Source organism: Pelobates fuscus, chromosome 3 (genome assembly GCF_036172605.1).
Source record: "Pelobates fuscus isolate aPelFus1 chromosome 3, aPelFus1.pri, whole genome shotgun sequence".
Classification (NCBI taxonomy): Eukaryota; Metazoa; Chordata; class Amphibia; order Anura; family Pelobatidae; genus Pelobates; species Pelobates fuscus.
The window spans coordinates 56,008,315-56,024,339 of record NC_086319.1 but is presented as its reverse complement, the minus strand read 5'-3'; the positions used below and the strand labels follow the sequence as shown (position 1 = coordinate 56,024,339).

The following is a 16,025-nucleotide window of genomic DNA, read 5'->3' as shown; positions in this document are numbered from 1 at the left end:
GATTACTTAGCAGCCATTTAATCCCTGCCCCACGCCCTATAAAACTCTGGCACACCTTGTAAATACTGACTGTAACATTATATGTACCGTACTTGTTTAGCAATATCATGCATCCACCTATTCACTCTATATTCCAATTTCTGTTTTACTGCTTATTTGTCTTCAGGCTGGCATGACTTTATAACATGTCATTAACATGGTTGTTTCCTGCACTGGGAATAAATGCTTTTTCTCGGTTATCCTGAGACCGTAAATTTTCTCTCTTATTAGTACATACTCCCATAATCCCAGATCTCTGATTGATACTTTTTATCTCCCTTTTTTGCCCTGTTGTCGCCACCCCCCCTAACCTAGCCTGATACTAACCTTTCAGCTGATAGTTTTGCGTGCTATTTTACGGACAAGATTAATTGGGTAAGAAATGGATTCTCCCCTTTGCTTCTCTCTCGCTTTCTCAAACACACTTGGGCCATTCCAACCGCCTAGGCCAGGGATAGGCAACCTTCGGCACTCCATATATTTTGGAATACATCCCCCCCAATGCTCTTACACCCGTAATGCTGGCAAAGCATCATGGGAGGTGTAGTCCAAAACATCTGGAGTGCCAAAGGTTGCCTATGCCTGTCCTAGGCCTTCTCCCCAGCTACTGAACAGGAGGTGGCTCCACTTCTAATTTTTGCTCGCGCCACTACTTCTCCGCTTTATTTCCATCTCACCTAATCAGATTTCTCTCCTCTTATCTTGCACCATCCTTAGCACATAACTGCTCTTTTTCTTCTGGCATTGTCCCTGCCCCCCTTAGGCATGTTACCTATCCTAAAAAAGCCATCTCTTAACAAGTCTTCCCCATCTAACTACAGTCCTATATCTCTGCTCCCTTTCTCCTCAAAGTTTCTGGAACGACTCAAATTACTAGTCAGGCATGTTTTCTCAACTCCAACTCTTTTCTTCATCTTCTTTAACCCGCCCCTCCATTCTACTGAGACTGCTCAGATTAAAGTAACTAACGATCTAATCGTGGCTGAATGCAAAGGCCACGACTCTATACGGATTCTAAAAACTTTTCTTTCCTGCGGTCTCTGTGACACTCATTTTGTGGTTCTCGTTCTCTCTTCCAACGTTCATTCAGTTTTTCCTTTTTAATTACACCTCCTCCCCTTGTCCTGTCTCGGTTGGAGTGCCCCAAGGCTCTGTTCTTAGTCCCCTTTTGATTTATCTTTATGCTCCCTCTCTTGGAAAACGTAGACACTCATTAGGTTTACGCTATCACCTATATGCCCATGACACCCAGATAGATCTCTTTTAGCACGTGTCAACAGTTGCCTCTCTTCCATTGCTGATTGGATGTCCTTCTGCTTTCTAAAACTCAATCTCTCTAAAACTGAGCTTCTCATCTTACCTTCTCATAATAGTAATCCTCCTCACTCCCTCTCTCTGCAAGATGATGGTACGAATAAAAACTCCTGCAAGGGTAAGCTAGCTCTCCCCTACCGCCTACATCCATTGACAACAGTTTTTACATTTTTTTTTTTTTTTTTTAAATCCTCCTAGCTCTCCATTGCCGGCCCGGTGTGCAACCGTCAATTTAGCCAATCACAGGCTTCTCAGAGAGGCCTGTAATTGGACCGTGCATGTGCATTAATGTCAGGAGGGGTCACGGAGGTCAGCATCGGGAGCTTTGACCTGAGCTAAAATCCAGGTCAGTAAAAAAACAAAACAAAAAAACACCAACTTTTTTCAGGTTTTGGAGCAATTGGAGCAGGAAGAACACCTCTAATTGACAATACCAACAATCCATCAATAAAATGAATCCCTCAGAAGGGCAAAGAGCAGACATCATGAGACGAGGAGAATACAATGGCTGCACACAGGTATAGAGATCTGGCACAAGGAAGAAAAATTAATAAATCAGTTTAAAGGCAAATGGCACTGGGGTGAGGAGAGTATAACCATTAAGATACAGGGGGCATAGGCATATAGAAGAAAAAAAAACATGACAAGGCTGCTTTAACCAAGCTGGCATAAATGTTGGCAGATACAGAATAGATCCCTTTACATTTGACTAACCGTGTTCAACGAAGCTTACAAAATGATGCCATTAAAAATAAATCATCTGGTTCCTCGCTGCCTAGGGAATATGCAGTGTAAACACAAACTTGCCCTCTTTCTGTTCTATTCATCATTACATTTTACATCTAAACAACTTATGATTTGCATGCACCCCAGGGCTGGAATAATGTAATCTAAATGATAAAACAACTTCCCTAACAGCACCTGAGACTCTGCAAGGTAGTGATTTGGTTTCGGGGGCCTGCGGCACAGAGCGTGCACAAAGAAAATGCAAATATCCAACACACAATTAAATCAGAAATAAGTATATATTAAAGCAGCTTTCTGTTTTTTTTCTTTTGTACTGTTAAAGAGAGCTGCAACTAGCCTTCTAATGCTGAGTGTATAATACAATCATACATAATGTTTAACCATAACAATGTGATTTATTTTACTCTTTCTACATAATTTGCTGTTAAGGCAATGATCCAACTAAGACAATCATGCTAAGTGAACAATTATATAAACTGTGTGTGGCATTCGTTTTATTAAACACCTTGTGGTAGTGCTTAAAAAAAATAAAAAAATCTGATCAATACTAAGGTTCAGCTACATTTGAAAGCACAGACAGTTTTTATTCCACTTTTCACTGTAACCGTTTGTAAATGAGCAAGGATCATCTGTCGGGCTAGTCAGAGAGGCTCGTAGCTTGTCCCATTTTGCTTCTCTAATTTCTACATGCTGTGTAAACCAGAAGATCGTATAGATCAGTTTGTAAAGAGCTACCTACAGTGTGTCTTTTGGTACTGAAGAGAATTGGAATGCTGTTACCCAGGAACTGTTCATGCCAACCGTCAAAGAGCAGCTCAAAATGATGGGTAAAAGATCTATGAAGACATGTACGTTAATACTTAAAAAGAGGACAAGTCAGCTTCTCCAAAGTATTTCTTTTTATTAAATAGGTCTGCAGTGATATCTTACAATCCAGCAACTTAATTGCTAGATGGTGGAGGTGGTACCCACTCGTGAATCTTCTTCCGTGTAGTGGGATATGGAACATATTGCTCAGGAGTGGCACTCACATTGAATTTGTGGTTCTCCCAGACAAATTTATGTGCAACAGGAGGGTGTGTTGTTGGAGGTTCGTCTGTCATGCAGTGAAGCCAGCGATGCCTGAAAAAGATGATTAACGTGAATTTAGAGAAACAAGGAATTGCACCACATCTAACTAAATAGGACAGGTTAAAAACGTAAAAGTATCTTTTCCTGCGTCTCCAAAGTTAATTATTTCTTTCTGTAAGTTCCTTTGTAGCCCTGTGTGTTAGGCTTGCTACCACAACATGCTTCATTTATCTTAAAGGAGACTTCAAGCACCTTAACCACTACAGTACTTACATCAGGCGTGGGGCGGGGGAGATGGAAAGTGGGGGGGGACTCCTGGTACCATAGCCATTACAGTGTGTGGTTGTGGTGCTTGGAATGTTCCTTTAAAAGAAGGAATATCTCCTTAACTGGATATAGCAACATGGATATAGCCTATAAACCACCAAGATGTGACTGTATCCCCACTTGGAGACTCCTTATTCCTTTAATGTCCTGATTACTCTGATAACAGGTACTGATAAAACAGTGATTCCTGGACCCGGCAAACTTTCTTACCCAAGTGTTAATAATTTGGACATGGACATGTGGATATTAAGCATTTACCAAATGTATGTGTTTCACATCGTGGAATGTCTTATTCACATAAAGGGACACTATAGTCACCGGAACTACAGCAGCTTATTGAATTTGTTCTGGTGAGTAGAATCATTACCTTCGGGCTTTTTGCTGTAAACACGGTCTTTTCAGAGAAAATGCAGTGTTTACATTACTGCCTAGTGATAACTCCACTGGCCACTCCTCAGATGGCTGCTCGAGGTGCTTCCTGTAAAGTGAGCAGCACTGTAATTCAGTGTCTACACTCTCTACATGCAGAGACTGAACTTTCCTCATAGAAATGCATTGTTTCAATTCATCTCCATGAGGAGATGCTGATTGACCATTGCAGTGTTTGACTTGTGTTGGCTCTACCCCTGGTCTGCCTCCTTGACAGTCTCAGCCAATCCTATGGGGACATATTGTGATTGGCTTAGACCACCACTTCTGATGATGTCAGCAGACAGGGGCAGAGCCAGCAGCTCCAGACTTGAATACAAGCAAGATTTTACTATATTTAAGGAGGTAAGAGGGGAACAGGGGGGCTAGATGGGGGTTTTAACACCACAGGGTCAGGAATAAATGTTTTTGTTACTGACCGTATAGTGTTCCTTTAAAGCTCTCAAAAGATACGAACAGAACAGAGTCTAGAAACCAGCAAACCATAGGTAAAAAAATAAAAAAGATATCTACACAAATAAATACATTTATAAAAGTATTAACCCCAAAACTAGCGAGCGTCACAGTTATAACCTTTATTCACTCGGTGCTCTCTTATTCAGTCAACAGGTACAGAGAGAAAAGTATCAAAAAAGGGCTAAGATACTCGAAATATATTGAATTCCTACAGCTCAGATACCAGTCGTATTTTCATTTAGAAATAATTTTTTAAAAAAAAAGCATAAAAACAACTCTCTCAAAACAACCAAGCCACTATTTTGTTCTGTATAAAAATACTAATGGTGTCTGAATCCCTGCTTCTGTTTCTATCCAATGCTATTGTTATAGAGCTTGTACATGGCTCTATACCGCGTGAGTGGCTTTAAGCCATTCTGCATTTATTACATGTTTTTTTCAGAAATGTTTCTTTTTTTGTTAGATAAAAATTCTGGATATTAGTATTTCCAGAGCTGTATAAAAAGGGAGCACTTTCATCAGAAATTTCTGCTACTAAATGGATGCTGAACAATAATGCTTCTAGCGTTATATAAGGGGAGTATTTCCGTTTGAAACGTGGTTATTTGTGGGGATGATTGACCACTTATTTTTCAGGTACATTAAGAAAGCTTAGTTTAAAAGCCAGCAAACATTTCTATCTAAATGTAAACTACATGTGCAATGTTTTCAGGGAAATATTTTCACCACAATGTAAAGATATCAAAACTCAACTGTGAAAATGTGAAGCCAGATCTGCTCTGATCTATATTCCATAAAATTAATGTAAAATACAAAATGTAATTGCTAATCGGTAACGATAAGTGCTTTAGTATAAGACACTAATGAGCATTTTCCAATCAGAAGAAAACACATGGTGGTAGTCAAATCTTTGTTCTTTAATAATGTAATCTCTAAACACTTCCGCTAAGAGAAATTATTTTCATTAAAGGGACACTATAGCCACCAAAACAACTTTAACTTACCGTATATACTCGAGTATAAGCCGACCCGAATATAAGTCGAGACCCCTAATTTTACCTAAAAAAACTGGGAAAACTTATTGACTCGAGTATAAGACTAGGGTGGGAAATGCAGCAGCTACTGGTAAATTTCTAAATAAAATTATATCCCCCAAAAATTATATTAATTGAATATTTATTTACAGTGTGTGTATATAATGAATGCAGTGTGGGTGTCTGTGTGTGTGTATATATATATATATATATATATATATATATATATATATATATATATATATATATATATATATATATATAATGCAGTGTGTGTGTATGAATGTGGTGTGTGTATGAATGCAGTGTGTGTGTATATATGAATGCAGTGTGTGTGAATGTGGTGTGTGTATGAATGTAGTGTGCGTGTGTGTATGAATGTAGTGTGCGTGTGTGTATGAATGTAGTGTGCGTGTGTGTGTATGAATGTAGTGTGTGTGTGTGTGTATGAATGTAGTGTGTGTGTGTGTGTGTATGAATGTAGTGTGTGTGTGTGTATGAATGTAGTGTGTGTGTGTGTATGAATGTAGTGTGTGTGTGTGTATGAATGTAGTGTGTGTGTATATGAATGTAGTGTGTGTGTATGAATGAATGTAGTGTGTGTGATGCAGAGCCTTGGTGGGGGGTGGGCATTTTTATAATTTTTTTATAATTATTATTATATTAATATTATTATTATTTTTATATATATATATATATATATATATATATATATATATATATATATATATATATATATATATTATATTTTATTTATATATTATTTTTATTTTATTATTTAAATTTGTATTTATATTCTTTTGTCCCCCCTCCTTGCTTGTTAGCTGGCCAGGGAGGGGGGCTCTCATACCCTGGTAGTCCAGTGGCATTGGCAGTTCAGTGGAGGGGGCAGGCAGAGAGCTGTAACTTACCTTTCCTGCAGCTCCTGTCAGCTCCCTCCTCTCACATCTGGTCCGGTCAGCTCCCCACTGCAAGTCTCGCGGTGTGAGTGCCGCGCGGAGCGTGATCCCGCGGCTCTCGCGAGACTTGTAGTGGGTAGCTGATCGGACCGGAGGTGAGAGAAGGGAGCTGACAGGAGCTGCAGGAAAGGTAAGTTACAGCTCTCTGCCAGCCACCAACAGGACCGCCGGGCTTGTAATGAGCCCGGCGGTCCTGGTCTGTATTATGGCAATGTAAATTGCCATAATACAGACATTGACTTGAGTGGGGGTTTTTCAGCACAAAAAATGTGCTGAAAAACTCGTCTTATACTCTAGTATATACGGTAATTAAGCGTTTTGGTGTATAGATCATTCTCTGCCATTTAGGAGTTAACTCACTTTGTTAATGAACCCTAGTCACACCTCTCTGCATGTGACCTGTGCAGCCATCTACAATTTATCCTTCCTTTATTGCAAGTTCTGTTTAATTTACATTTCCTTATCCCCTGCTATGTTAATAGCTTGCTAGACCCTGCAAGAGCCTCCTGTATGTGATTAAAGTTCAATTTACAGAGAAAGAGGTACAACTGTTTAAGGTAAATTACATCTGATTAAAAGTGAAACCAGTTTTCTTTTTCATGCAGGCTCTGTCAATCAGAGTCAGGGGAGGTGTGACAAGGGCTGCATAAACAGAAACAAAGTGATTTAACTCCTAAATGGCAGTGAAACCTGAGAAGCATGATCTATACACTAAAACTGCTTCATTAAGCTAAAGTTGTTTAGGTGACTATTGTGTTCCTTTAAATATTAACATATGGGTAAAGAAAGGGGATGTTTCATCATTAGGTAGCAAGGTTGTTAAGTATATTTCCAAGGGAAGTGTCAAAGTCTTTTTCTTTTCTTTCAGGAGAGGGGGGTGCCGCAATATGCATTTATTGGATCTAAAATAACATTTTATAAAGGGAATTACTAAATTGCAATATTGAGGTGGAGACGTTTTCGCACTTTTCCCTTTTCATGCTACTATCCATGCTACTATGCAACCCTTTTCATTTCTTAAAAAAATCTTTTTGAGAGCCAATTCTGTCACGGTCAGAAATGACCAGTAACTGGCTATGGTGCATAGACTGCCATTGGAATCACCGCGGGGCGCTGAATTATATTGAATCGAAAAAGAAATTGCAAAATTCAGCCTCAAAGAGCCAAGCTGTGACTAGAGCTAAATTGGAGAATTTTTCAATATCGGTTCTTTTTATTAGAATTTTGCAATTTCTCTTCTAGTTCAAAACAATTTGGTGTTACTGAACAAACCTCTGTGTAGTTCTGCAAAAGAATAAGTCAGGAAAAATAAGTCAAACTGACCAACAAAGAGTTAATTGTGAATTCTGATGATGTTCTTTTATTATTCTTTAAAGGGGGAAATGCACTGTACACCTCAGAGGAATATTAGTTGATTATTTCAATAAGGGTGCATATCTTCATTTCCATATTTAATCAGGTTTCAGTCTGTATCTCAGTAGGGCTTTGCCTTAATAGGATAATGACAATGATACAGTCTCTGCTTCCTTACAGAACCAAAGACTGAGTCATGACAACAGAATGATAACTTTAGCAGACGTTCAATAAAAGGCAGCGTAAACATCCATCCCAAATTTCCTTGGGGCTGCCTGCTAGGAACATTTCAAAGCCGAGCTGCTGACGCAGAGCTTTTTTACATCATTATAAATGACGGCAATGCACATCTAACACCAACACAGATCCCATGTGTGTCCATTAAAAAGTCAATAAGTGTGTAGGGGTTCATACAAATACCCCTTTCTTTCTCATTAGGGATTTGGCCTTTTCACCGAACACAGCAAGATGAATAGTCAGTGTAGGACTCACTGCCTTGACAGAGCTCTGCAGTGGCACAAACAAAAAACTTTTAATTATTGTAGTTGTTCTGGTGTGTATAATATGTCTCTGCAGGCATTTCAATGTAAACACTGCACTTACAGAGAAAAGGCAGTGTTTGCATTACTGCCTAGGAACACCTCAACCGGCAGTCACTCAGACAGCCGTTAGAGGTGCTTCCTGGTTCAGTGCTGCATAATTGATTCAATGCATCTCTATGAGGATACGCTGGAATGGCACGGCCCAGTTATTTTCCACACATGCTTATTAGCCGCCCAATGCTTTCTTATGGGAAAGCATTGGTTTGCTGAGATTGTTAAATTTGATGATCTCAGCCAAGGAGACGGAGCATGGGCGGGGTCATCCGTGACGAGACTTGTGTGGCGTGGGGAAAAAGTAGGTAAATTACCTTTTTCACAGGGGGAAGGGGAAAAGGGAGGGCGAGGGGGCCCAGACACCTAAACAGTGTTTTCACACATAAAGGGTCAGGAATACACATTTGAATTCCTGACACTATATAGTGTTCCTTAAATGTGCTTGTGCATAGAGATTTGGAATAGCGCGCAGGGAACTTTGTTTTTGGCTTTGTACTATGTATTTTGGCTCATATACTGTAGAATGGCTGATTACAGCACGCCAGAGGCCTGGGTTTGTGACCAACTGACTATTTTCAGTAAAGCTTTCCACAAATAAGTCTGGAGTATTTCAAAATATTTTCCAGAGCGATGAATGTTCCTTTAAAGAAGAGGGAATGTTCCATAGGATGTTAAAATGGAAATAGAAGAAATTACTTATAAACCCATTTTCATCTTCTACCTAAAGCCTGGCATAACTATCAGTTACAGCAACAGCAAACATTTTAACAAAGACATACATGGAGACACATGACTTGGCAGTTTAGGAGGGAGTTGGCCCCCATTTATGTTAAGGGATTTTACAGTGAGCAAAAACAAAATAAGGTGTGAAAAATATAAAAGATATTTCTTTAAAATATTTGGTGTTTCTATGTTTCTTATTTATTCCTGAGATTTGTTGTTTTCAGGGAATGTTCACCATGGAGTTTTCCAGCTATCGGAGAGAGGAGTTAAAATGCTTTGTCTATGGAGGCTTTTGCAGTCTTCTCCATAGACATCAGTTTGTACACTCTGGCATGAGTGAAAGTACAGCTCCTGACAAGCGGATGCACGCAAGAGGTTACGAGGAACAGGTTCAAGGAAGTAAGACCTAACTACCCCAGAAATCCACAGGCCAACGCACTGCAAGAGGAGCAAAATATGCAAAAACCCCAGAGCTGACAGAATTGCGTTAATTGCTAAACTTTAACAAGCCTTTTCCATTAAAGTCTATTAGATATGACCAGTCATGTGTAGGGATGCACCGAAATTTTGGCCGAAAATGGGCCTATCCCATTTTGGCTGAAAATGGGTAAAATCTGCCAAAAATAGGGCAGAGTGACAGAGGACCCGACATTGGGAGGACCCAACATTGGGAGGGGGCCCGGCGGCTTGCCCTGTGTGCCGCCAGGTGCGAGGCCCCAATCGTCTGCCCGGGGAGAGAGCCAGTACAGTCTGCAGCTCTACCTTGTGTGACCTGCAGACTGTGCTGTATCTCGCAATCTCTTGCCAATCAGAGAGTTTGACTCGGCAACGCTCTGACTTCTGGATATCGCAAGATCCAGCACAGTCTGCAGCTCACACTGGGCGCAGCTGCAGACTGGAGAGACGGACCACCGAACCACCAGGGAGCCAGGACACTGGACCACAAGAAAAAAGTCGCCCCCTCCCTCACTGTCGCCAGTCGCCCCCTCCCTCACTGTCGCCAGTCGCCCCCTCCCTCACTGTCGCCAGTCGCCCCCTCCCTCACTGTGACCAGCAGTCGCCCCCTCCCACACTCTGTCACCAGTCGCCCCCTTCCTTACGATGTCACCCCCTCACAGTGCCACCCCCTCACTCTGCCACCCCTATTACCCCACACTACATCCCTATCCCAAAACACAATATGTGCCTTACACACTCTACATAACCTACACACATACAAACTACATCCATATCCCACACCACGTAACCTACACACTACATCTCTATACTGCACCACACCCAGGGCTGGATTAACATAGGGGCTGATGGAGCTGCAGCTCCAGGCCCAGTTAAATAAATATATATATATATATATATATATATATATTTTTTTTTTTTTTTTTAACACACTACTCTGCCACCTAACTGGTATTTTATCAGCACAGACGGTATTTGTGGGTGCCTAGCCGTGCCGGTATTGCAGTAATACCGGCAATACAAATGCAGATATTTTTCTCAGTATAAACGGAGATTACTCTGCAATACCAGCACCGGCCAGTAGGGGTCACTGTGTGTGGAGAGAGGCAGGGATAGGAAGTTAGAGCATATCCCTTCCTGCCTCTCTCTACTCACTGATCCAGGGGAGAGCAGCTACACAGCACAGAGAGTTCAGACAGCAGCTCCCAGTCTGCAGAGACAGACTACAGCTTAGGGAAGTGAGGGATGGGGGGAAAGGCAGCAGGGAAACATGGTGACACTGAGAAACATGGGGATGCTGTGAGACACAGTGTCTCCATGTCTCCCAGCCAGTGTCCCCTAGACTCCCAGTGTGTGTCTCCATGTCTCTCAGTGTCCCTAGTGTATCAGTGTCCCCATGTCTCCCAGTGTCCCCAAATATCAGTCTCCCAGTGCCCACATGTATCCCAGCCAGTGTCCCTAGTGTCTCAGTGTCCCCATTTCTCCCAGCTAGTGTCCCTAGTGTCTCAGTGTCCCCATGTCTCCCAGTATCCCCAAATATTTCAGTGTCAGCCAGTGTCCCCATGTCTCCCAGTGTCCCCATGTCTCCCAGTGTCTCTGTGTCCCCATGTCTCCCAGTGTCCCCATGTCTCCCAGTGTCCCCATGTCTCCCAGTGTCCCCATGTCTCCCAGTGTCCCCATGTCTCCCAGTGTCCCCATGTCTCCCAGTGTCCCCATGTCTCCCAGTGTCCCCATGTCTCCCAGTGTCCCCATGTCTCCCAGTGTCCCCATGTCTCCCAGTGTCCCCATGTCTGTATCCACAAGTGCCCCCATGTCTCCCAGTGTCCCCAAGTGTCTCAGTGTCCCCCTGGTGTCTGTGTCCCCTAGTATCCTAGTGACACTGGAAACACTGAGACATGGGGACACAGGGAGAAATGAGGACACTGAGACACTGGGAGACTAGGGGACTGGGTGAGACGGGGACACTGACACTGTGATACATAGGGACACTGATGCCAGGCTAGCCTTCCAATTCTTTGGACAGACATGCCCCCTTTTTGGGCATGTTCACTCCTTTTGGTAGTTCTGGTCACGTGATTCGCGTCAGCGGCCCACCCTTTTACCCCGCCCATTGACTTCCTGCTTCACTGGACACTGCTGTTGGGAGGTATGGATTTACTTGAAAGATGAAAGCATAAATTAGATAAAGAGATTAGCATAGAGTATCCTTTGAGTTTCCCTCCAACACCATGTCCATCAGATACATAACTCTTGGGAGGTATGACTGTTTTAGTGTTTTTGGTCGATAAGATTCTGTAATTAGGCCCCATCATAATTGTCAGCACCAGGCCCACTGGGCTCTTAATCTGGCCCTGACCACACCATGTTCCCTACACACACTATATAACCTAAGCACATACACACTACATCCCTTTCCCACACCTCACTATATTCCATACACACTACAAAACCTACACAAATCATTTGGGGGAAAAAGTCATTTTTGGTTTCGGTCTTCGGCCAAGGGCATCCTGAATTTTTGGTTTCGGCCCAGAATTTTCATTTCGGTGCATCCCTAGTTATGTGCACGCTCTCAGTAATTTCACCATAACAATTAATGGGAAACAGGGATTAATATCTGGTTCTACGGAATATCACTGGAGGAAAAACAGACAAAGATTTATGGCAAATGAAAGAAACTCGGAAGAGCATTATATTTTTATTATTATGCATCCTGTGGATTGTCTCTTTAATTTATGGATTACTGTAGGAAATTATAGGGTCACTAAAGTCACCCAGACCACTTCATTCAATAAAATGGTTTGGGTGTAGTGGTCATTTTAACACTTCCATGTAGGAGCAGCAACCCATGCTTGTAGAAACCGCTTTAGTGGGGTTATATGCATCTCTAGTGGCTTCCAACTCTATAGCCGAATTAAACTCACCTATTCAATCAGATGGTTTCATAGAGGCCATTGACATGCATGCACACTCGCCTTCCAATGGATTGACTGAGATTATCAATCTTGATCGACTCAACCAACGAGGTGGAACAACCACGATAAGACCAGCTCATGGAGGGAGTAAAGTTACCTCACCTTTTAAACCCTTACCCTTAAAAAAGGAGTAACTCGCCTTTTAACCCCTCACAGCTGGAGGGGACAGCCACCTAAAGGAAGGGGAACACTATAGAGTTAGGAATGCATGTTTGTATTGCTAATGTCTTGGTATTCCTAAAAGTTTTCCACTGTATTTTGGAGATTATTCTTTAGAGTTTGATCGTGTGTTATCTTCCAAACTGCAACAAAAACGCATTGTTCTACACGATAGAATGACTAAGCACTCTTATACAGAAATAATGTAAACCAACATCTTGACATACTGCCCAAAATAAAAAAAATAAAAAAAGAAGTTGTGTCGTAAATCAAGGCTGTGCTTTACAGTTACTTTACTGATAAATAAATTGTGTGAATACCTGTACTGTACATCATATCTCATCCAGCTCTTAAAGAAACCCTTCTCTATGACATATAGTTCTACCAAACAATCATTTTGGTAATAGAAAACTGTCCATCAACCTAAATGTGTAAACACTGTGTATTTGCAGATTAAATATAGACGAAGGAGGTTTTCCGTATCTGGCAATAATTCAAAGAGCAGTTACATAAACTTTAGTTCCTTAGGCATTGTCTTTGTATAGAAACGCCCGTTTCCTACAATTTTTTTTAAAACTGTGTAACAGATTGATTAAAAAGAAATAAAATACTTGGCTTAAAAACATTTTTTAAATTGTTTAACGCTCTGCCTATTAGACAGAAAAGCATTTTAAGAGAAGATGGATAAAGTATTTAAAAACGCACAACGTTGAGATTTTATAACTCATTACATTAATAACTCCGCAGTTAATTTCATTAATGCTTGCAGATATAATTCTCCACGCAGCCCTTGTATACTGGGTCCCTATTGATGGTGGTTATAGCGAACAATAAATCAACACAAAGCAAACGCAGAGACTTCTGGAACGATCACATCTTACAGCCTATGTAGATGAAGGATGCTATTTTAAGCGTTAAAGCTGTGAAGTTGGCAAAATCAAACCTGGCTGTCAAGCGCTGTGCTGAAAATAACCAGGAGAAAGCATTGTATTCAGCTGTCAGCATAAATTCATACAAGACTCCGGCAGAACAATGACAATCTCAGTCATATTGCCTACTGCGGTATTTGACTTGCACAGAGAGAAAAAAACAGAATAAAAGTGACTTAATCCCTAGATAAAGATACAAGTCGGGGTAGGCAGCAGTACCACCTGCTGAGTTATGTAAACACAAATTTGTTTCCTTAGGTATTTTCTGTAGTGCTGTAAAATAGGTACACAAAATGTAAAGGTAAACAATGACAAGTTTTTGTAAACATTAGACAATGGCACAGTCGTTTAAACTGTACTTACTCCAACACAAAGTCAGGGGAACGCCAACCCCAGCAACAATTTATGGACACAAACCCAAGAAAAGTGATGTTTTTGAGGAGGTTCTCATTTTGGAAAAACCTTCTTTGAAGTAGTGCTAATTCATACCAAAAGGGCCCTAATTAACATATCCATATTATAAAGACCAATGCACCCAGCAGCTAAAATTTTAATTTGGATTGGGTTTATTCAGGATACAGTTGGGTTCAAATACCTAATCATTGAACTTATAACCTATTTTTAGAATGGGTTATACTGTATTACTTAAAGGGACAATATAGTCACCCAGACCACTTCTGCTCAATTAAGTGGTCTGGGTGCCAAGTCCCTCTAGTTTTAACCCTTCAGATGCAATCATAGCAGTTTCAGAGAAACTGCTGTGTTTACATTTGGGGTTAAGCCAGCCTCTAGTGGCTGTCTTCCGGACATCCACTAGAGGCGCATCTGCGACGCTGGAGGCATATTTTGCCTCCATCAGGCAGAGCGTCCATAGGTAAGCATTGAAAAATGCTTTCCTACGGACACTTTGAATGCGCGCGCGCGGCACTGCCGCGCATGTGCTTTCCGCTTCGCTGAGGTCAGGAGCTGACGTTGACGGTGGAGGAGAGGTAAGGGAGCCCAACGATGGAAGAAGGTGAGTAACTAAAGGAGTTTTATCCCCTTCAGCACCACGGGAGGGGGACCATGAGGGTGGAGGCACCCTCAGGGTACTATAGTGTCAGGAAAACCGATTTGTTTTCCTGACACTATAGTGATCCTTTAAATGAGAGCAGAGCTTTGTATCAGTACAATTATCACAATGTATTTATATTTTTTCTAATGAAACAGCAGCAATACGGATTTTACCTAAAGCAACATTTGTTATTTTCTGTATAGTAGTTGCTTTGGGCTTTGATGGTAGGCATTTTCTTCCAAACAAGATTTTTTTTTTTTGTAAATTACATGGGTAGGTTGCTTATTAATTCATACAAAATATTTTTTTATTTTAAGCTTTATTTCGTGCAGTGTCTCTGTAGAGTGCTTAATAAAATGTTGAACCTGTGTTCCTGATTGTAAGCCCCTCCCACCGCGTCTTCACTGACTTGAGTTAGAGAACATGAGCACGGCTACTAATTCCACATGTTACAATTTTTAGTCTAAGAAGCAACTTTCGCCACGGGTAAGAATCCTAATGCATTTCTCTACTCTAGACTATTACTCAGCTAATGGTCTAGATTGCAGCATGTCATATCAAATATATAATTTAACATTGAAGGACCACTATAGGCACCCAGACCACTTCAGCTCAATGAAGTGGTCTGGGTGCCAGGTACCGCTAGTTTTAACCCTGCAGCTGAAAACATAGTTTCAGAGAAACTGCTATGCTTCACTGAGTGTTAATCCAGCCTCTAGTGGCTGTCTCACTGAGAGTCACTAGAGGCGCTTCCACGATTCTCACTGTGAAAATCACAGTGAGAAGATGCTGGACGTCCATAGGAAAGCACTGAGTAATGCTTTCATATGGGCTGTTTGAATCTGACGTCGGCAGGGGGTGGAGAGTTCCCCAGCACAGAGGGAGCCCGGCACTGGAGAAAGGTAAGTGGCTGAAGGAGTTTTAAACCATTCAGCCCAACGGGAGGGGGGCCCTGAGGGTGGGGGGGGGGGGGGGGGGGGGACCTAATGACCCTATAGTGCCAGGGTTTTCCTGGCACTATAGTGCTCCTTTAACTGCATTGATAACAAAATTAAGCCACAAAGGGACTATTCACCTTGCTGCCAAAACCAGTGTCACTTTAATATCATAGCTCATTTGTTTTGCTCCTGTCTGGGTTTCACCTACTGTGTTTTTTATGTTGCTAAACACCCTTGGGATCTATGTTTAGGCTACGAGTCAAGTTCCAACTTGTAGATATAAAAACTGAAAACATAAACTGCCAAAATACCATCCTAGCTTTCAAGCATTGAAAGAATAAAAATAAACCACATCTAGCAACTAATCACAGAACACATCAGTGCACCTCTATGGTTACTTTATACATATTATGATGGGTAAATTAGAATCATAAATAAGCTACCCTTACCGATATAATATGTACAT

At 41.4% G+C, this 16,025-nt stretch overlaps 1 protein-coding gene across 1 annotated transcript in view; it reads right to left on the bottom strand.

Annotated features, from left to right (window-relative positions):
* Window positions 1–2,981: 2,981 nt before the first annotated feature.
* NDUFA12 (NADH:ubiquinone oxidoreductase subunit A12) overlaps window positions 2,982–16,025 on the bottom strand; it is a 31,466-nt gene continuing 18,422 nt past the window's right edge. Inside the window, exon 4 of the mRNA XM_063445152.1 lies at window positions 2,982–3,222. Coding sequence (XP_063301222.1) covers window positions 3,042–3,222 — 181 coding nt within the window. The 3' untranslated portion in view covers window positions 2,982–3,041. The remainder of the gene's footprint in view (window positions 3,223–16,025) is intronic.